The sequence below is a fragment of the Archocentrus centrarchus genome, chromosome 15 (assembly GCF_007364275.1).
Source record: "Archocentrus centrarchus isolate MPI-CPG fArcCen1 chromosome 15, fArcCen1, whole genome shotgun sequence".
Taxonomy (NCBI): Eukaryota; Metazoa; Chordata; class Actinopteri; order Cichliformes; family Cichlidae; genus Archocentrus; species Archocentrus centrarchus.
The window spans coordinates 14,732,609-14,754,556 of NC_044360.1; the positions used below are offsets into that span (position 1 = coordinate 14,732,609).

Sequence of the window (21,948 nt, forward strand, 5' to 3'; positions counted from 1 at the left end):
TCCGTAATGACCACAGTGATGGACTAGCATGAATCATTGTTTTTTTTTAGACACTTGCATTGCCTATACTGCAAATGTTGGCCATTTGTCCAAATCTTTACACACGTTGGTACTCCAAATAATAAATTCAAATAAGAAAATCCCATTTGAGGAGACACTGAATTGCGGGTTTGCTCAAGCTTAACATTCATTAAGAGAGATATGTCCATTCTTAATGCTTTAATTTAATCTACTAAGTGAAATGATCAGGATGAGGAGTGAAAAAAAAAGGCTTTGGACATAATCCTGTGACAAACGGAAATGCTTAGTAGAAATGCTTCCATTATTCATTGGGTCAGCTTTAATCCAATTCATTAGGAGTTTTACAAAAGGAGATTGGTGAAGACCCCTTTTTTAAGATGAAGAGGACACAGATGCATTTCATATCTAATGAAAAATAATTTTGTCTAAGCAAGTTTTCATTTGAAGGCTTTTCTTATAGTGTAGTATATGCATAGAATAAAGGTTTTATAGGAAAACTGGCAAAAACAGTAGATAATATTGTACCCAAGAGCAGCACTGTGCACTGAGCTGACAGGAGTGCTGTTCTGTCAGCTCTGAAGGTTCCTGTGAATGTGCATGCAGAGTGGACTAGGAAATAAACCAGGTGGCTGTTGACAGACAGTGAACACAAAATACATGTGAATTAAACAGGGTCATCTTTGTGCGTTTGTGAGGTCAGGCATCTATATTTTGTTCTTTTTTTTGTTTTGTTTTTTTTTGTTTTTAAGTGCAGAGATAATTTTTGATCCTTAAATACACCAGCCTCGTTGTGGTGGGAACAAGGTTTTCTCCTGACCTATTTATGGAGCATCTTTTCAAGCCGTTTCACTTGCATTCAGCTGCTGCTCTTTTTCTGAACGTGAGCCGATGTAAAGAACTTGACTGGCATTCGCATGGTTTGAATGAGTACAAAACACTTATTGTAAATGTCATCCTGGATGTAGTAGCTGTGCAACGCTATGATAAACCAATAATCTATTCAGGGATGTTATTAAGGTTTCCATTAGGGTTTTCATTTTGCCTTTTTTTCTTCTTCTAAGTAGGCTGTGCTGACAGGTGAGAAAATAGGTTCAGTGCTGTCAGTTTCTTACACTTCCTGGCATACTTCCCACAGCTTTTCAGAGATACAGTAGCTATCCACATCCCCATGTTTGGTGACCTGTCATTGCTCTTCTTTAAAGTGAAAGCCCACTCGACAGAGAAAACATTCTGACAGCCTTCTTTCTGCAGATGCTATATTGCTTTGAGATTACCGCAGAGTTCTGCTGCTTTCTTCCTCATTGTACAATTCAATGGCTGTGTCTTTATAACCTCAAATATTCTTCACAGTATCATAAAGGCACACAATGATGTACTTTCATATTTGAATAAGAGCGAGCTGCTATTAAAATCATTCATATTGCTAAAAAATCCTTCACATTGAGGATAGGGCAAAGCAGCAGAAACATCAATGCCTGAAATTATGCTTCACAACTGAATAAAATAGGTGGAGCTTTATTGTTGAATGTGATACATTTTTTTGGTTTTCCTTCCATTATTATGACATGAACAGACTGAATCTGCATCATGTAAAGGGATTGAAAATAACCACATTCTGTAGGTACAAATGTCCATATAAAAACACTATGATCATAATTTCACTGCTGAAACACAGCAGTGAGTCATGTGGATATGATGTCTTTAATGTCATATGTTAGATTCTTCATCTGTTATCTGTTAGATACAAAATAGACAAAAATAATTTCATATATTTTTCATAAATTTTCAAAAACATTACAGAGTGATCACAACATAAAATAAACAGTGACAATCTGAATTATTTGCATGTACAACCCCATTAGCAAAATAACTTTTTTCCCCATATCACAGACTACATAAACACAATTTCTTCATATGTTCAGCATGATTTCTCTGCAAGTATCTTTAACAGCATAGTGTAATGGACAATCTCTGTGATCTGTTTCAGAAAAAAAAAAAAGAGATAAATGAATGCAAAACAAGGACTCACTCAGTGAAAGAAGTCCATCTTCTATGCTGAATAGAATTAAAACTACACTCAAGAACTCTTCACATATAATTTCATATTTCTCTGAGGCACTCGTTGCCTTTCAGCTCAATGTCCCCACCTGTAACGGCCCTGTCGGTGAAAAAAACTTGTTACAATAAGCTTCAACGTATTATGACCAAATAAAATTTGAATACATGGTCAATCACCTATCTGTGATTGGAGCTTATCCAGCTGAGGCACACATTTTATGATCATTTTCTAAAGGGAAAAAAAAAACACTTGATAAAGATCAGAAAATAACAAGAAGGGGATCAATTTTCAGCATGGCCAGTCAGAGTTTTGTCATTGGTATGTGCAGGCTGTTCCAAGGTCCCATCCACAATTCCTCCTCATCTGATAATGTGTGGTCGCTGTGGGACTCCAGTGTCTCCCTACTGTTCCTGTAGTTGTCAGCAGAAGTTTCTTGCTGCTCATTGACACATGTGCCACTGCCGTTTCTGTCAATTGTGGCCTTGGCGATATTGGTTTTCGACCCAAAACTTTTAAGCTCTTTGATAGTGGATCCCAGGGAACTAGAAGAGGATCGAGTGTTGAGGTTGATGTCCGTGTTCGAGGGAACACATGTACCCCTTTCATTTTCTGTTTCGTTTCCCATGTCCTCAACACTAATAACAGGAGGGGGTTCTTCATGAGTTACACCCAACTTGTCTAGTTTTTTAAAATGCTTACCCAGCCGACACGGAGAGCCCACCTTTAGGTTGTTTAGAAGAGGCGGCCGCCTAGTTCGCACAATAGTGCCATTCTGTGCGAGGTAGATATTCCCGTTTATGTTGCTGTGGCTGTTTGGTAATCGGTTACGTTGTGTCTCTGTACTGCTCTCCTCCGCAGTGGAGCTGGTCTCATTCTCCCGATCTACAATCAGCTTAATCCGCTTCTTTCTCCCAGGCTGAGGAGAAAGTGGAGAGGTCAAGGTCATTTTATGTATTTTTTTTAAGAAGGTACATCATACACAAGTGAAATAAAAAATGAAAACAAAACACTACCAAATATAAAATTCAGATGATAGGACTAGTTAACAATATGAATAGTTCTTATTCTAAGAAAAGGTGAAATAGCACAATCAGAACCTGAGATTAACTCTATTTTATGATTTTTAAGTCTTCCTGTTCTATGCTAGACTTTCATTTATGTCATAAAATCTTGTATTTCTATAGAAAAGTATATGCATGTATATAACCAGGAAGTAATAAGTTGAACATCACACACACACACAAAAAAAAACTTACTGAAGAATAAGTTACTATTGTGACATGCAAAATTTCACTCTAGATACATGGCATGAAACTCAGAGAAAACATCAAAGAGAAGAGGAAGTCAAAGATGTGAGAAAGAGAGATTCCAATATTGCAGCAGGAAAATCAGGTCTTTTCTTGCTAAGGGGAAATGAGGAAAAAGTGAATGTTTGAAACACTCTGTAGAGGCAAGCAATATTTCTTCACTCCCATGCAAGAGTAATTGATTTTATTCACTCTTACTTCACAGTGGACAATATATCTCTCTAGAATGCAGTTGACTTTCCCTCAGAACCTGAATCAGCATCTGATGTTTCTTCTGAGCTCTTTGATGCACTGCGGGCCCCTGATGCAGAGTCCCTGACTGAAGATCTGTCAGAGGAGATGGCATCCTCATCCACCTCAGTGATAGGTGATAGTCCTCCATATGTCTGTTCAGAGATGTCACTGATACTTCTGATCTCAGGACCAGCGTAAGGGGCAGAGGGTCCAGGGTCTCCAGATGCCACACTGGACCTCCTAGAAGATGCGTCATCACTGAGCTCGCTAGTAGACTCTTTGCTCTCATCAGCAGTCTCAGATTCTTCCTCTTCACTCTCCTCTGTGATTGTGTCCTCAGATCCTCGGCTCAGGAGAGACTTTTGAGAACTTCGGCTGCTGCTAGTTGACCTGGAACCAGTTGACCTCACACTGCCCAAGGAACTCAGGTCTGAATCAGACATTTTTCTCTGGCTGGACCGAGATAAAGAGCCTTCACTTCCTGAACCTGACTCTGCCTCTGTCTCGCTGGCTGTCCCTGTCCCTGACTCGGCTTCACTTAGCTTTTCACTGGACTTTTCTGAGGTTGCTACTGATGATCTGGTTCTCTGTGATGACCTAACACTAGTGCCAGATAAAGATGCAGCACTACTACCACTACCAGTTCCACTCTCACTTGCACTTTCACTTTGTCTGCTACCACTGACACTGGCACTCCCACTCCCACTGACACTCTCTCTAGAAGCACTACTCTCCTTGCTGGCTTCAGTGGCAGAGGATCTGATGGAAGAGCGGACAGAAGACCCGCTTTCTCTAGTGCTGCCTGAAGCTTTCTCAGACTCATCTTCAGAGTCTTTCTCTGTTTCTGAATCCTTTTCTGTGCTTGATCCCTCCTCTGTTGCTGTGCCTGTTCGTGATTCTGTTTCTTCCTCAGATTTGGACTCTGCCTCAGACTCAGACTCTTTTTCTGTATCTGACTCTTGTTCTGTAGCTGATGTCTTCTCTGATTCTGACTCCTTCTCTGACTCTGATTCTTTCTCACTGACAGATTCCTTCTCTGTCTCTTCTCCTTCAGACTTAGACTTGCTTTCCTCATCAGAATCTTCTGGCTCTTCATCAGGCTCTTCCTCCGAGTCCACGGTGCTTTCATTGGCATCATCCCGGTCCAAATCTACTTTGAGATAATCTCTGTCAACACTGCTTTTCTCTGAGGTTTCATCATCAGAGCCCTTCTCTTTACTGCTTCCACTAGCGCCTGCTTCTGGCTCACTTTCTGTCACACTAATGGACACCTTAGACCTATCATCCTCACTGGCTGCTTGTGAGGCCTCCTCATCTACTTCGCTGCCAGTGGCCGAGCCACGACTCACACTACTCTGTGACTTCCTCCGGACCTGCAACTTGGTGCCTAAGTTGATTTTCCTCAAAACTTTTCCAAGCCTGCTGCGGGCATCAGACTTGCTGTCTATTGGCCCCGCCAGTGCTGGTCCATCAGCTAGACTCTCCTGGCTGTCAATACGGCGAGCAGACATCAGTTTGGCATAATCCTTGTCCGTCTTCCCGGTGCCAAACATCTTGAACATCTTGGCTTTCTTCCATGGTGATGTGCCAGAAGGACCTGCATCAGATGGCTGTTCTCCTCCCTTGCTGGCTGCCAGAAGTTTGCTGAGTTTCATGACAGACTTCAGTTTCTTGGCAGCCTTAGAAGGCTCCCCCTCCTCTGCTGGCTCAGCTTGTTCAATTTCATCCTCTGGTGACAAATCCCTAAATGCAACTCTCTTCTGTGGACCTTTACCTCGCATCCCACCACGGCCCCTGCCTCTGCCCCGGCCCTAAGATAATCACATTTCATTTAGCAACCATGAATTTGTGAATATAAAGCCACAGTACTGCATAGATTTCACACTGCTGTTTCAGGAATACACTGAACACACAACCTATTAACAAAATACTTGAGATTGTTCTTGAGATTATCACTGAAAGTATGAAATTCACATCCAAGGAAGGGTAATACCTCAGGGCCATGTGGACTGTAGTAATACCCATCATCCTCCACAATAACCTCTCCATATTCATCATACATAGGAGATATCAGCCTCCGCCGACTGCCATACTGAGGAAAGTCGTACCTACAGAAAAGTGGTTAGAATTAGTGTGGGCCGATGATTTTGTGGTTTTAGAAAACATCCCAGTTTTTACACACTGCAAAATGAATAAAAAGGTAAATAAGAAATGTATTACTTTAATATCAGAGACCTTCTGTATCATGTTGGGGACCTGTTATTATTAGTGATAGTAAATATTCTGTAAATATTCTGAAGGAAGATTAGCAATCTTCTATGGGAAGAAGGCAATCAATATACACCCAACCAATCAGGCAGGCTAGAGGGCTATTTAACCCATACCAATGTTTTACACTTTTGTTGTTTTTACAGTACAATGTGATTTGCCAAGTAAGCAATAAAAGGGTTTACGTTTGCTGTTTGGAATTCTTCTCCTTATTTTTCAAGTCCTTCTTCTAAATTGTCCTCTATTATATCAGGCTGATCCCATTAATTACTGCTTTTGGTTGTTGCTAATATAACTGAGAATATCTTCAGTCAGATAGGCAGCAACTGCTGCACTTGTTGAACTTACTTTTCAATTTAGAAAGAACGCAAAATAGACGGGGAAAACATGCAGGCTAAAAGACTAAAAGAGTATTCCTCCCAAAGTAAAAATAAATATATTCCAGTATGTTTGGCTGTGTTTGTCAAAATACTTGAATGAATTACAAGAATGCAACCACATGTAGAAATAGAAACTGTAATAAGCAATCACTAAAAGCCCATTTAAACCACATGAATTCAATTAGGTTGGATAAAAGACCACACACCGTGGATGCAGAATGCCAAAAAGAAAAAGAAAAAAAAAAAAAAGAGAGGGAAAAGTGTTAATGGTCAAATTACACAGCACGGCAGTGCAGATGCAAACATTTTAAATATATAGATCAAATTTTGATTCATTATTCACTGTCAGGCTGGAGGCATTAGTGTGGTTGATGTAGCATCATTTAGGACGTTAAGTTAATATTTACTGTATAATTACAGAGGTGGCTACTTGTGTCAAAGCCACCTTCAGGTCTGTTGTAAGGACTGCACAGTCTGGTGAGTGCAGGATTAAGAGCTTAACTGCTGGTAAGTCTTCACAGAGTGACGGTACACTCACTGGCTTTTACAAAAAATTGTGACATGCCATTAAAAAGTTCAGCTTGCTGGAAATTAAGGTGTGATTCAGCCACAGTAATTAGCATTAGTGAAGATGACTTGTAGGCTAGGCTGGTGAGTGAGTACAGAGGCAATTACAAAACGCATAGTTTCTTTTGTTTTTTTAGTTTGTTAGATTTTCCTTCAGCAATTTACGGCTGTAAGGTGTAAAAGCTTCTTCCAGTTTTTTTGATAAAAACTTGCAGCATAATTCCTCACAGCAGCTCAAGTCACCTGCAACAGAGCAGGAGTGTTTAATGAATAACAATTTCTCAGCAGCTGTTACAGCTTTGAGTTCCATGTTTTTCCTTTTTAGACCATATGGGCACTGTAACAGGGTAGCCAAAACAGCCTTTATCCATTAAGCTATGGGAAGAACATTCAGACTCTCAGGTGCATGACTTAAGGGAGCATAACTGATCTCATTTTGGCAGGAGTAAAGAGGGTAAATGCTTGGATGGTATGCAATACTGAAGGGGCAGCTTAAGTTCTGTGTATCATCTTATTCTGAGCTTCTTTGAAAATCTCATAATTCCCCAAGGATCTCAGAAAAGAGAGCTAGAAGGCAAGGTCATGATGAAGAGGTCCTCATGATGTAAATTAAAAAAAAAAACAAAAAAAAAACCTTTAAATGAACCAATGGAGATCAGTTCCATGGATTAGAGTATGATTGATTAGAGATGAAACAGTCAAACGGCTGCATTCTTACCCTTGGTCATAATTATAGTAGTCCTGTGTGTAGTAGTCCTGGCCTGGGTCGATACCAGACTCCATGGATAGTTCCTGCAGTTCAGAGTGGCAGAGAGAGAGAGAGAGAGAGATTACTGAGCACTCCTCAGAATAAGACAACCAACCATGAGCAGCAGCAACACAGAGGATGGGGGAGTACACAGAATGACCACAATTGCTTTAAATTTAGAAAAGCAGGTGCGTTTCTACCTCAGGTCTCAGAAGAGATGGCCTCAGCAGTTGCTGTTGCTGCCAGAGGTTAGTGGAGGAGAAGGATAAAGTGAAGGAAGGAAGGGACAAGCAGGAGAGACACAAACATAAGAGAGAACTCAATCTACTTCAGATTTAAAGAGGGGGGAAAAAAAGCTGGCCTCACGGAAACATCTTTGTAGAAGGAAGGTGAAAAGATGGATAAATTATTGATAGAAACAAAGCAAGGAAAGAGAGTTAAGATCCTAACCATGCAATGGAGAAGTAAGAAATTGCACCAAAAAGGCAGAAGAAAGAAAACATCCTGTGCTTATCTTGAAATTGACAGTTCAGATGATTTGAAAGATTATTTGAAAGAAAAAAAAAAGACTTTAATGTCAAACTGACAAAAAAAAAAGAGTCACACTGTTTGGTCCCTGATTAGTTATTTTTTTCCAGCCGAGGAGGAAAACTCATCCAAATTCTTATCTGCTATTTGACAAGAACATTGGAGAATACAAAAGACTCTCAAAATCAAACCTAAACTGTAATGTCAGTGTTAGAACTTCTATCACCAGGATCTCATCTTAATCTCATTCAGTGGTTTCCATCAAGCGAATTGTAGATAAGAATAATGGGATATAAGCTTCCTCGAGCTTCCTTTAGTGTCAGAAAGTCTGAGCACAACAATAAGCTATAAACACATTACAACAGGAATCCTTACCTGTCGGCCGTACCCTCGCCTCCTGCGTGCAGCAGAAAGGAGAAAATAAGACAAATAATGAATATGGATTGACAGCAACATTTCAAGTGCTTATAGATAAATTAGGTGTTAAGTCTAGTGTGCCTACATTGTGCTGACCAGAGAGGAAATAACAGCTTTACTTACTCTGCATTTTCATGTGTTAAATTACAGAGTTGCAGATATTGTTCAGCTTTAAAAAGGGTGCCTTAGGCTGCAATGTTATCACGCTGGTGTAGCCCCCCCCCCCCCCCCCCCCCCCCCCCCCCCATCCCCCACCCCCCCACACACTGTTATCTCATCCAAACAGGAATAAAAATAAAAAAAATACAATAAATGCAAATATCAAACAGGCTGGGAAGATTGGAAAGTCAGTGTTTATAAAGTCATATCTAGAGAATCTACCAGCAGATATGAAAAGGACATTGTGATAAAGGGCAGAATTTCAGACCTTAAGAAACTTAATAAAATGTCTTTGGTTATCACGTCATAATATGCCTACAGAAAGCAATGGATTTTTTTGTCTAATGAATTAGGTGAATCTTAGAAATGTCACCGTATTAACCACATGAAAAAAACAACTCAGAACTCCTCCTGAGGATAACGGTGCGTTTGCAGTGCCTTCGGTTCGAGTGAATGAAACGGCGAGTAATGGAGCAGCTCGGCTGAAATCTCCAGCTTCACAGGCGTACAACTGTAACCTGTCTGGGCCCATAAATGATGATGACTCTCGCACACTCAGATATATGGCCAAGCAATGATGTGAGATTCCTCTGGAGAGTGGTAATCTGTTATTATGGGCAAGGACCAGGGGACAGGGCAGAGCCATATGCCACACCTCCCAGGCAGAGTGGACGATGGGACTGGGATCTGATGGATGACCTGTTGGCTTGGCTGCTGGCTACTGCTGTTTCATGCAACATGAAGAAAAATGGCCCAGTGGACAATAGCCATAGGAAGTTTGCACAAGAGAGGACTTTACAGAAGATGTGTGATGAAGAAATGTTGTTAAAAAAAGAGGAAAGAGTGGTGAGCTCAGAATTACAGCAAGACTAAAATACTGAACAGCTCTGTATCATATCTACAACAGGAGGGTGATATTGGCTCTGTAAATAAGTAACTTTACATTTCGGCAGTGCAGATATTTAGTTGGAGACTAAAAATAGGATTTTTATTATTCTGCTGCTACAAAAAATATTTAGTAAAGGGAAGATATACATATAAAAGATCAAAATTATGGAAATTCCTATTGTTAGGAGTTAGATGAGGAGGTCAATACCACTTTTATCACATTTTTATAAATTAGACACGCAGCTGGTGCGATCGCCCTGTTATCTTGGCATAACACAACAAAAAGAAACAGGGAAACATAGTCGCACTAACACCATCTCTGTCCAAAGGTGGTACAGAAGCTCAATAATTAATAGCACGCTGTATCAATAGAAATACATCAATCAACAGGCCATTAATTGCAATTGTAAAACATGTCAGGTAAAGGTGGGTGTAAAGCAACTCATTTTCAGTTAATTATTTGTACCTCTTTCCAGTAGCAGAGCCCTTCATTTTCAGCTGTTTAAGGTGAAAGAAAATCCTGTAACTTACTGAAATTTGGAGAAAATTGTAAAGTTGAATAATTTCTAACATTTCTAATAACATTTTACATTGAAGAAAAGTAGATTTTTGTTTGCACATGCTGTCAGTTATAGTTCTTAGAAAGAAAATCAGACTGACAAAAGTTGGTATTAATCGGTAATTAGAAAAAAAAAAGATTCAAATGGCCAAGGAAAATGCAGTCTATAAATCCCATTCGATCTTGTAACCCTGATATTATGTCAAGTTTGTTGAGGCTTTTGGACAGAGCCAGGATAACTGCAGTTGCTTTATAATGTGCTGCTAGTAGACCAGAATATAACGACTAATGTCTAATGTAACTCAGAGAAAGACAGTTCCAAATCACCAAATGTTGACCTCTTAATAAAAACCAAAAATAAACATGCATCAGTCCTCTCACTAATCAGCATTTTTTGTGCGCACAGCCTAGTATTTTTAATAGGATACTGTATGTTGGTTGATTTGTATTTTCCTCAGTATACTAGATCAGTTTCAGCTTAGCCATTTCTACTCAAAACATACTTCCAAGGTTAAGCTTATCCTTCACTTTTGCTGTTTGAAAGTCAATCAATTTTTTTTTCAAAGAATAATTCTTTAGAAATAAACTTTCTTTTTTCCTTCAGCTTTTTTTTCATATTACTGCAGAGCATGAAATAAAATCCAAAAGAATTTTGATAAAACCCAATTGTTAAAAAAAAAAAAAAAATGAATATAAAGAATACCATCCATTAAGACTACTCTTTGGGTTGAAAGAAACAGCATGTGAGCACCTAGCCTCTTTGCAAAAGAGATTACCCCATGTAGTGAACATGGAATACAGAATTAGCAGGCCTTCGATCGGCCCATCAGGGCAACATATGATGAATCAAACATTACATTGCTCTGGAATTGAGGTATGCTAAGACCATTTGCCTTAGGGCATGGAAGGTGAAACAAACACATGAAGGGTACATTGCGGAAAGACAGAGAGGAGAGAAAGTGAGAAACCTGAGCACAGAAAAAAAAAAAAAAGAAGAAGAAGAGAGGGGCAACAGAGGCTGCATTGCAATGAGTCTAAAGAAGGTAATAGAATCTCCAGAGGACCAAAGGAAAGATTAACAAGAAGAGGCCAAGGATTGGAAAGTATTAGAACTAACTGGAGGGAGAGAGGCAGTGTAGGAGAGAGAAACACAGGCATGCAGAAGGTCAGAGGGATAGAAAAGGAAAGGAGAGGGTAACAGTAGTTGACAGTCCCACAGGCTGCGGCCCTGGTTAACGATTGATTGCTTCTCTAATTAGCCTTTTCCAGAGTGCAGACGAACATCACAGTGACTACTTTATCATGCTGAGAGGATCTTTGCAGACATGTGAATAGACAGGTCCCCCAGCGGTTGGCTCTCTTCATTCAACATGAGCCTCCTGGGAACCAGCCGATGTATATCTTTTTATAGCTGATGCTTCAACCAACATTAAGAGGTTTTCAAATAAATGTGTCTGGTACTGGCATTCACTTGTTTGAGTAAAGGGATTTTGTATAGCTTGTCATATTATATTACCCTGTATTTTTTTTTTTTTATGGAACGTTTGTTTCAGTACACATATTTCTTGATTCTTTATGTACATATTTCACAGCATCCCACATCTTTGAAGTTTATATTTCACTTTCATTCATCATGTTATGTACTTAAATATACCTACAAGTAATAAACAACTTTCTGAATGTGTTTCATCAACAAATATGTGATTATCCTCACTGAATACTGAGAAGCTTATTACATAGATTTATATACCTTTGGGAAATTGGTGAAAATGGTTATTTAAAAAAAAAAAAACATCTAAAATTATGTTTTTCTTTTGCCTAATTTGAATTCTGGATGAAGCAGTCGCATACTAAATGTTCACGCTCTTATCGGAGAAGAAGTAAAAGAACGAGTTTGAAATCCCCAATATGCAGCCAGCCAGTGGTTGAAGAAACAGACCTCAGGGCTGTGGGACTTTTAAAAAAATGGTGTTTAGTATAATTTAATTAAAATAGTTTTGGCTATGAAATCCTAATGTTAAGATTAAGACAGTGCACATGTATAACATGCTGAACTGACTAATCCGTGAACTCAAGGGCATACTTAATGCTATCATAGCTGTCATACCAGTTCATATAATTAAAATATGCAAAAAAAAAAAAAAAAGAAAAAAGAAAAAGCCAAACTCATGTTGGATGTGCAAGCCTTTTTTTTCTTTGTTATAATGCAAACCTGGAAATGTGGCAGATACATTCCTTGACTATTGGCTCTAGAATTTGATTTCCACACAAAGTATTAAGTAAAAAAAAAAAAAAAATGACATGACTAAAGCATATACCAACTGTGAAAAACATAAAATGCAGAAACAACAGAAAAAAAAAACAGGCATGGAAATGTAGAAATGAAAATAATGAAAACATGGGGAGAAAGGAAAAGTCAGAACACTGTGGACTGAGAAGTAACCTGTTCACTGAGCTCAGCAGTGTTTGGGCTGTTCGAGTTCAGTTGGCTTGTCTGCTGAATGTCTGCTGCTATGTTCGGTTTACTTGCGACGCTTCCAGCACAACTCATACTCGTTGAGTTGATTTGGACTTCAGAGCTGGAGTTGTTTGTTTTTGGCATGCTCTGCTCCTCACTGGTGTCAGAGCTTTGCAGTTTGTTAGTACACTCTGATTCCTCAGTCACTTGTGGGTTCTTGTTAAACTTGGACATCTTGCAATTTTTGTCTACTTGGCTGTACAGGTTGGCAACAGACCTTTCTATGTCAGCTAGATTCTGGATGTTTCTCAGGATCCCTTTAAGCTCCTTCCTCCCACCGTCAGCTTGCGATGGTGAAAGTGGAGGGGGGTGTTTGCGTTCCGAAACAGGGCGAAGCGAAGCCACGGGCGGCAGAGAGGTTGGGATAAACTGAACGACTGGGCGTGACTGATTGCTAGCAGGTGACAGAGAGGGAGGGAGAGGTGGCGGGGGCGGAAGAGAAACCTGTTTATTGACAGGAGGAGGAGAAGAGGAGTGAGACATATACTCAGGTTTATGAAGGGAGGAAGGTGAAGTTGGAGAAATAGGAGGACTCGTGGGAGGAGGTGGGGGTGGGGGTGGAGAAGGTCGATGTGGATGTGGCTGCTGTGGAGGAGAAGGCGGTGGATTTTCTGGTGGGTCTGGTATGATCTCCACAGTGATCTGGCATGGCTCTTCTGTCATATAGCTGGAGATGCTGGAGCTAAACTTCTTGAGAACAGGCAGAGTTGGTTTATGGCTAGCCTGGGGCAGTAACTCACCTCCCCGAGTAATGATAACACTGGGGGGCACATCTCTGTCCACAGACATTGGACTGTAGGGGTAATCCATGATGGATAGCAGAGCCTCTGAGGTCAGCTCCAGCATGTCATCACTGTCTCTATCCCTGACAAGAATGGAAGAGAGGGAGCCTGCAGATCCTCTATTTTGCTTGAGGGTTTGTTCCTGGAGGGCCCGATGCTCAAACTGCCCGGCCTGCTGTCGGAATGACAACTTGGTCTCTGCGCTGCCACTCACGTGAGGTATGTCTGAACTCTCTGACCTTTGCTCGCCACTCATGCCTGCCTGAAGTATCTGCAGCTCCCATTTGGCGGGGTCCATTAGAGCCTGTCTCCTTGGTATCTCATAGCCATGTAGCCCTCCATGAATACGAGCAGGCATTGACCAGATGAACCCTGACCCTGCTGAGTGGGAAGGAGAATAGGAGAACTGCTTTTCAGATGGACTCTCCCCCTGTGTGTCAGGACTGCAGAGGGGAGTGTTATCATCATAGACAGGGTTGTGAGTGGTGAGTGGGTTGCGGTCAGAGAGGAAGGTCACGTTGCTCTCTGACTTGGGTAAGTTGACACGGAGTGCTCCATTGCTGCGGGCTGCAATGGCACGACAGGCAAAGGTGCTAAGAATCCTCTGGTGGTCAGCCTCCTCAATGACAGACTTTTTAGCCCTGCCCCGGTAAAAGATGGAGGTGAAGAAGAAAAAGACTTGAAACAGATAAAGACTGATGATTTTGAGTTGAGTGAAGCAAAGAAACAAAGGTGAGGCAAAAGCAACTGTGCAAAAATGTCATAACAGAGTATCACTCTTAGCATTGTGACTCAGATTTTTAGTTAATCCAACAAAAGGTTCAGCTTTCAGATGTTTAAATATCTGCACAGTATAAACTCACTAAAATGTGTCTGCAGTCTGACAGAAATCAAAGATCTGAATAAACTTTGTAAGCTTAAAAAATAGAAATGAAACATAGAAATTGTGAAATTATTACACTGAAATATAGTTTGAAGGTGTAATTGTAGTAATTAACATGAACCCATACAGGATGCATTAGTGCAACCGGTCACAACACTGAGAGATAATGAAGAGCAGTGAAACTAAGAGCAACACAGCACAAAAGGGGACAACAGGGAAGTAAGAGAGGAGACAGCTATGGTGATATCTTATGAAGTGCACTAGCTCTAAATAACAAGAGAAGTACGTGCTACACTAAGTTTGAAAAACCACAAGGCTTCTCTACCCTTAACCAAGGTCAATTACCAAAACTAACTTTGCCACTTAAATTCCAGAATTTAACTATATTTATTATGTGCATGTTTCTTTTTTAAAAAAGCTATAAGCAAAACGGGTTACAAAGGTATTTTTGTGCAACATTTACACACAATACTGCCCACATTTATAGACCTCTTTCGTGTTTTGGGATTACTTACTGCAGTCTGAATCCAGAGAGACAGGGGAATTGAAAATGACGAAGAAGATACAAACACAGACACATGGTAAGAAGACTAAAAGAGAAATGTCAGAGGTGTTAATGAAAAATGGAAACATGGAGGAAGTGTAGGGTACAGCAAGTTTCTGCATTTTAAGCTCAAATACCAGACTGATTATTTTCTGTGTACATTTGACACTATGTTGTGGGGATAAAACAGAAAGCGTTCATATACTATATATATAGTATCGTTACTGATAGACAGCTTTGTTTATTCCAGATGGGAATTTAAAGAGTCATAATTGATTGTTTTTAGGACTTCTTCCTGCTGCAGGCTGGAAAATAAGCCCCAAATACATTATTCTTAGCTACAATACAATACAGAAGAAGTTTCCACCTACAATTAACATCAGCTATGAGCATTGCAGAAGCTCTTTATAGCTTGATGTTATGGTTACATTTTCTTTTTCAAAAGGCAATAGCGACATTAGGAGCAGCACTGCTTGAAAATGCTGTAAATCAAAATTGCTAAATCCATCAGCTCAGCAGTTTAAATTTAGCCTCATTTAATCCGCAAACATTAACATTTCATTACTCATTTTGGGCAGGATTTAATATTAAAGCTAAGCTAAGGAAGCATTTAATGTAGGCTACGTCAGGTTACATTTTAAAGGTAATTTATGACAATGACTAAGCATGGACATCATTCTGTATTTGTTGTTTTTATGAACTTAAACACACTCTTACCTTGAGAGAAGGCCTAAAATGCATAGGCAGTCAACTAGAAATGCATAGATAAGCTAAAATTGAATCACCTGCTGTGCTGCAGCATACAGAATGGTTTGCAGACATCAAAAATGGATCACAGTTAGAAAGACAACAAGCAGAGAGATCCTTTGATGCAACTATTAATGTGTCTGAAGCAGTGGGGCGATTCCTGAGGTCAACATCCAGAGCTGCCAGTGGTCATTTCAGAAAAAAAGGATTGATAAAGGGGTTTCTGAGCTTGAATATAACACTCACAGGAAGAAACCCGCAAGGCCAAATGCAGTAACAACCTGATCATGGGAACTAGGGGAATGCGTGGGATGGGAAATACTTAAAGGACAAGCTTGACTCACATGCTGCTGTCGCCCAACTCTTCATAGAGGTTAGCAGTGGGAGCAGCTGCTGGAGCTGCTTTCCCTCCCGGTGGTAAAGCCATCTGAATCCTGGCAGTTTTGGCACACTCTGCTTGTCGCCTGTGCAAAGTGTTAACGTCGTTAAGAATAAACCAGACACATCACTTATGCATCAAGTCTCTACTATGAATTACCCATATGCTTTGAGAAGTCATTCTCGCTCCAAAAACAGGCACATGAAGAGGTATTCTAGATGTAAAATTAATCTTATCTTACATATTTAAGCAGCATTAAGCTTTAATATTATATTAAATGTCAGGGGAAAAAAAACCTCCAAAACCAATTTACACTAAGTAGCTGTGATATTAATTTTTTATTTCATGTATTTATTAAGGATAGTCAAAACAATTGCCTAAATGGCACTTGTCTTACGCTGCAATTTAGGCTGGTTTGTTCTATCATCTGCAGAGAAAAATAAGCAGCTCCTGCTGGCTTGGTCAAAAGTATCTTCACAAGTATCTTGCTTAGTCTAAAAGCTTCAGAGTTCCTTTTCACCTTTAAATGAGCCATTTGTTCCAGAAATCATATAAAAAAAATATGGGTGAACTGAGCTTTAAAACACGAGAGCACCACAACATAATCCAAGAATGTTTTACATCGTGCAACTAAGATTTTAAAAGCATTTTCATGGTTTTCAGCTATGTGCTACATTATTCAGGGTTATTTCTTTTGAAACACAGACTAAAATTTATGCAAAGGCAGTATACTGTATGTGTAGGAAAACTCACAATTAAGGCGCCAGCTCAACTGTATCCAGCAGAATGACAAGTGTAACTATAATTTTCCTTTTGAATCTAATCAAATTTTCCACATTAAGAGTAACTTTGTAGCCAAAAATGCACATTCAGTGTGTGACCTACAAGATGAATCAGTGCTGCTTTATGGCATTATGCTAGAGACATCTCAAAAGGTTGGCATTAGCTGGCATGTATTTTGCTCATCACATTTTCACAATATTCAGCTCATCCTTAAATAGCTAATGAACAATGAAGATGAAAGAAGCTGGTCTCACATACACAGAGACACACACATCAAGCAATGAGGAAGCAAGCACTTGTAAAACATGAGAAATTACTTACTCTTTGAACCTGATCGTGCCGTTTTTGATGCAGAGAAAAGGAGAGAGAAGAGAGAGATGGGGGACAAAAAAGATGTAATTACACGACTCTAATTACATAATTACAACCTCACAATTTTCATACTTGGAAGTATTTAATGAAGGGGAGTCTTTATAAAAAAGTAGATCCATGTTTAAATCTACATCAGTCATTATTTAAGCACAAAACACACCTCAACTCTCTTTTGTGCATAAGAAGCCCTCAAGCCTCTAACAGTATCTGCAGGGCTATATGCAAAATTAACTACTGCTCTTTTCTTAAGTAAAATGTTTTTGTTTCAAAATACAATCATGTATTCACAAATAAATTCAGTTATTCCACATAAATGAGCAAACTGATGTTTTAAATTTTAGATTCATCCCTAAATTTAGACAACAATAAATTATGTTGACAAACACAACAGAGAAAATTAACTTTACCAGAGTAATGTCGCCACCAACAAAGCACCATCTGCTGTGACAGTTTGTGTGTTAGGTCTACTGTCATCATCAATAGTTTTCCGCTGTGTGTTTGGTCTGTGCATTTGAATAAGGACAACCACTCTACCCATCTGCCATGAATAAATATTTCCCAAATATAACCGTTTACGGTACACTTGCAGCATACCAACATTTAGATAAGAACCTGGCTTTTGCCAAATGAGAGTTCAATTACCACACCGGTTTGAATGATGCTTCACACAAAAAGCGTCATATTTTTGTAAATTGCAGCCTGTGCATCAAAGAGAGAGACAGTGCCACTAAAATAGAGCGGGCGACTGTTTGTTGCGTGTGTTGGGCAGAGAAGACTAAGTAGCATGAAGACGCACTGTGACGGTCACAACTGGCTGTAGATGTTTGTCACAAATGAGTGTTAATTAATCTGCTTTCACACAGCATGAGCAGGGAGATTAGCCCAGCAGAGTGCGCAGTCAGCATGTCTGATGAGCGTGAGAGATACAGAGGAAGAGAGTTGGAAGCGAGAGAGAGAGATAGTGAGAGAAAGGGAGACACGCATAAAAAGGTAAAACTAATGTAAGAAGTGCTCTTGCTTTATCTTAAATACACTTTTCAGGCATGCTGTTTGCGGTTTTGCCGGCTCTGCTCTTGCAAGCCACAGGAAACGCGATATTAACAGTGGGTTACATTCCAACCATGAATATCTGATTTGTCTGTGCAGAGCAAACCCTTTCGGTAAAATCCTGAGTGACACACAATATCTCCTAAGACAATGATCCACTTAATTAAAATTTATTTCCTGCCAACCAGTTAAAGATGGTTAATCAATCATAGAGCCCAGTGATTATTATTAAGGCACGAATACTGACTGTTTGTAGGTGACCATGACGATGAGGATGGCAGGGATGCAGCAAAGGATAATGATGATTGCCAGGGCCAGGAGAGCACCCTCTGTGTAGCCGACAGCCTGGGCAGCCTTCTTCACGCTGGCCACAACATCTGGGGAGCGAATCTCATGAATGCGGCCACCTTCACCCAGGTGTGGCTGAAACTCCTTATTTATTTCCAGCACATTCCCATCAAGAAATCTGCATTTCACAGCATACAATGAGAAGATTAAAAAGGTTAGCTTTCGCTCAGCAAAGACCACTTTGTAATCAGTCAATCTTGTAAAGAATCTATAATAAATACATATTTTTTTATTAAATATTATTAAAAATATGTCAAAAGACAATATATGAGAATTTCACAGCACAAAATTGGATGCTCATGATGATGTGACGACACAGAATTACCATCTGAATCTGCAGCTCTTTTGCTCCTTAAGGGGATTTGTAGAAAGTTTATACTCTTTCACAAGCAGCTTTACTTTTTTGTTTCATTCACAGCATAATTTCTGGCAAGCAACAATTTACAGTGGACAGCTCCAATTATCCACTGTAAACTACCTGCTCAGTACCATGAAACAGACAAGGTACGCGACTAATTGGTGAACAAAGTGAATTCAGCAACTAAAGGGACATATTTTCTAAAGAATGTGTCAGCGTTCAAGCTTAAAGAGAGTAAATACTGAAATTACATTCAACATAAGATATGAATCACACTTTAAGTGCAAATGAAAAATTAATAATAATACTTATACCTTTCTACAAGTGTCAGTTCAGACTTTTGTACATGCATACAAGCAAGGAATCAATTACTGATGATGCAATGTTATTTTGTAAAACTAACCATTCCATACCATTGCCATCATTTTTGTTTTTCTACAAATAAGTGAACATGTAGGTTATTAAGTGGAATCTGTAGCAATCTGTACTCTAGAAGACTGTGACAGGTGTGGCATTCGAGGTGGAATAGGCAGACTACTTCATAATGCACAGATGCACTTAATGTACAATGTTGTATTTCTCTCTCCCCTTCTATGATCTGGCAGCAAAGTCACGGCTATATGACATACAATTACCCCACAACATTGTTAGACATGTGCTGCATGCATAAAAAGCCCTTCTCCCCTAATCTAAATTACTTGACAGTATCTGTACGTAAGGAAGTAGATCTTATTAAAGCAAGGATGTAGCAAACCTCCTTTAAAATTAGCTTGTATGTCTCAAGAGCTGAAACTGTCTTAAAGTTAATGCTACAAGTGCCGCCTTAAACTGATGTGGTGTTCCTCTGATAGAGAAAGGCACAGAGGTGTTTATAGATTCAGTTTCAGTATATTCACAAATCAATTAAAATATAAATTCCAACACGATAATATGTAAAATAGTTATTTGTGAAATGGGACTCCCCAAAAGCTAACCACAGCTTATAGATAGGGGCACAAGCATCAGATAATATGCACCTAATACATATATAATTCCCAACATACAGGGGTTGGACAATGAAACTGAAATACCTGGTTTTAGACCAAAATAATTTATTAGTATGGTGTAGGGCCTCCTTTTGCGGCCAATACAGCGGCAATTCGTCTTAGAAATGACAAATACAAGTCCTGCACAGTGGTCAGAGGGATTTTAAGCCATTCTTCTTGCAGGATAGTGGCCAGGTCATGACGTGATGCTTGTGGAGGAAAACGTTTCCTGAATCGCTCCTCCAAAACACCCCAAAGTGGCTGAATAAAATTTAGATCTAGTGACTGTGCAGGCCATGGGAGATGTTCAACTTCACTTTCATGTTCATCAAACCAATCTTTCACCAGTCTTGCTGTGTGTATTGGTGCACTGTCATCCTGATACACGGCACCGCCTTCAGGATACAATGTTTGAACCACTGGATGCACATGGTCCTCCAGAATGGTTCGGTAGTCCTTGGCAGTGACGCGCTCATCTAGCACAAGTATTGGGCCAAGGGAATGCCATGATATGGCAGCCCAAACCATCACTGATCCACCCCATGCTTCACTCTGGGCATGCAACAGTCTGGGTGGTACGCTTCTTTGGGGCTTCTCCACACCGTAACTCTCCCGGATGTGGGAAAAACAGTAAAGGTGGACTCATCAGAGAACAATACATGTTTCACATTGTCCACAGCCCAAGATTTGCGCTCCCTGCACCATTGAAACCGACGTTTGGCATTGGCACGAGTGACCAAAGGTTTGGCTATAGCAGCCCAGCCGTGCATACTGACCCTGTGGAGTTCCCGACGGACAGTTTTGGTGGAAACAGGAGAGTTGAGGTGCACATTTAATTCTGCCGTGATTTGGGCAGCCGTGGTTTTATGTTTTTTGGATACAATCCGGGTTAGCACCTGAACATCCCTTTGAGACAGCTTCCTCTTGCGTCCACAGTTAATCCTGTTGGATGTGGTTCGTCCTTCTTGGTGGTATGCTGACATTACCCTGGATACCGTGGCTCTTGATACATCACAAAGACTTGCTGTCTTGGTCACAGATGCGCCAGCAAGACGTGCACCAACAATTTGTCCTCTTTTGAACTCTGGTATGTCATCCATAATGTTGTGTGCATTGCAATATTTTGAGCAAAACTGTGCTCTTACCCTGCTAATTGGACCTTCACACTCTGCTCTTACTGGTGCAATGTGCAATTAATGAAGACTGGCGACCAGGCTGGTCCAATTTAGCCATGAAACCTCCCACACTAAAATGACTGGTGTTTCAGTTTCATTGTCCAACCCCTGTACATTCTCATACTAACCTAAATCATTAAGATATCCTAAGATTACCCTAAAGATCCTAATATATATAATAAATAATAAAATAAAATAACACTAATCCAATACATCTAGACAGTGGCCCATGAAAACAATAGTATGAAGCTCATACAGAGAGAGCTATTGCAAGTTTTTAAAAGATCTTTGCCATACAGGGTTTAAAAATCAAACATATTTTAGTAGCAACTGTTGTTTTAAAGTCAGTTCGAAGACAGATGTTCAGTAATTTAGTACAACGCTGTTTAGAGAAATGCTGAAATACTTTGCCAAATCTTAATATAAACACAATGTGGAAACAATTAAAACATCTTCTTTAATTGAAAATAGTACAAAGAGAATATGCTTCTTTTTTTTTTCTTTTTTTTTTTTAACTTTTTTGTAATGCATGGTTATTTCAAGTTATTGGTCAAGCCAAGAGTCAGAACAGGAGCATGTTTACCACTTCTTCTTTTAAGAATTTGGGAACTGAGGAAACCAGTTATTTTAATTTTGAAGGGTAAATTGTTCCCATTCTTGCTTGATGTAGGATTTTTATTTCTCCACAGTCTTGGCCTCCTTAGCTTCATTTTCTCTTTCAGAAGTTGGGGTGACAAGTCTGGATTGCAGTTAAGTACTATTATCAAGTACATGTGTTATTGTATGTGTAATTTGTAAATCATTGCACTCTGCTTTTATTTACATTTTGCAAAGGGTCGCTTGAGTGGAGGA

At 39.7% G+C, this 21,948-nt stretch overlaps 1 protein-coding gene across 1 annotated transcript in view; it reads right to left on the reverse strand.

Annotated features, from left to right (window-relative positions):
• Positions 1-3,608: 3,608 nt before the first annotated feature.
• The window catches only part of LOC115793047 (protocadherin-15-like), a 232,811-nt gene continuing 214,471 nt past the window's right edge, over positions 3,609-21,948 (reverse strand). Inside the window, exons 31-38 of the mRNA XM_030747761.1 lie at positions 18,438-18,656; positions 17,093-17,101; positions 15,954-16,073; positions 8,488-8,509; positions 7,785-7,823; positions 7,555-7,628; positions 5,615-5,729; positions 3,609-5,432 (exon numbers count right to left, since the gene is read on the reverse strand). Coding sequence (XP_030603621.1) covers positions 3,609-5,432; positions 5,615-5,729; positions 7,555-7,628; positions 7,785-7,823; positions 8,488-8,509; positions 15,954-16,073; positions 17,093-17,101; positions 18,438-18,656 — 2,422 coding nt within the window. The remainder of the gene's footprint in view (positions 5,433-5,614; positions 5,730-7,554; positions 7,629-7,784; positions 7,824-8,487; positions 8,510-15,953; positions 16,074-17,092; positions 17,102-18,437; positions 18,657-21,948) is intronic.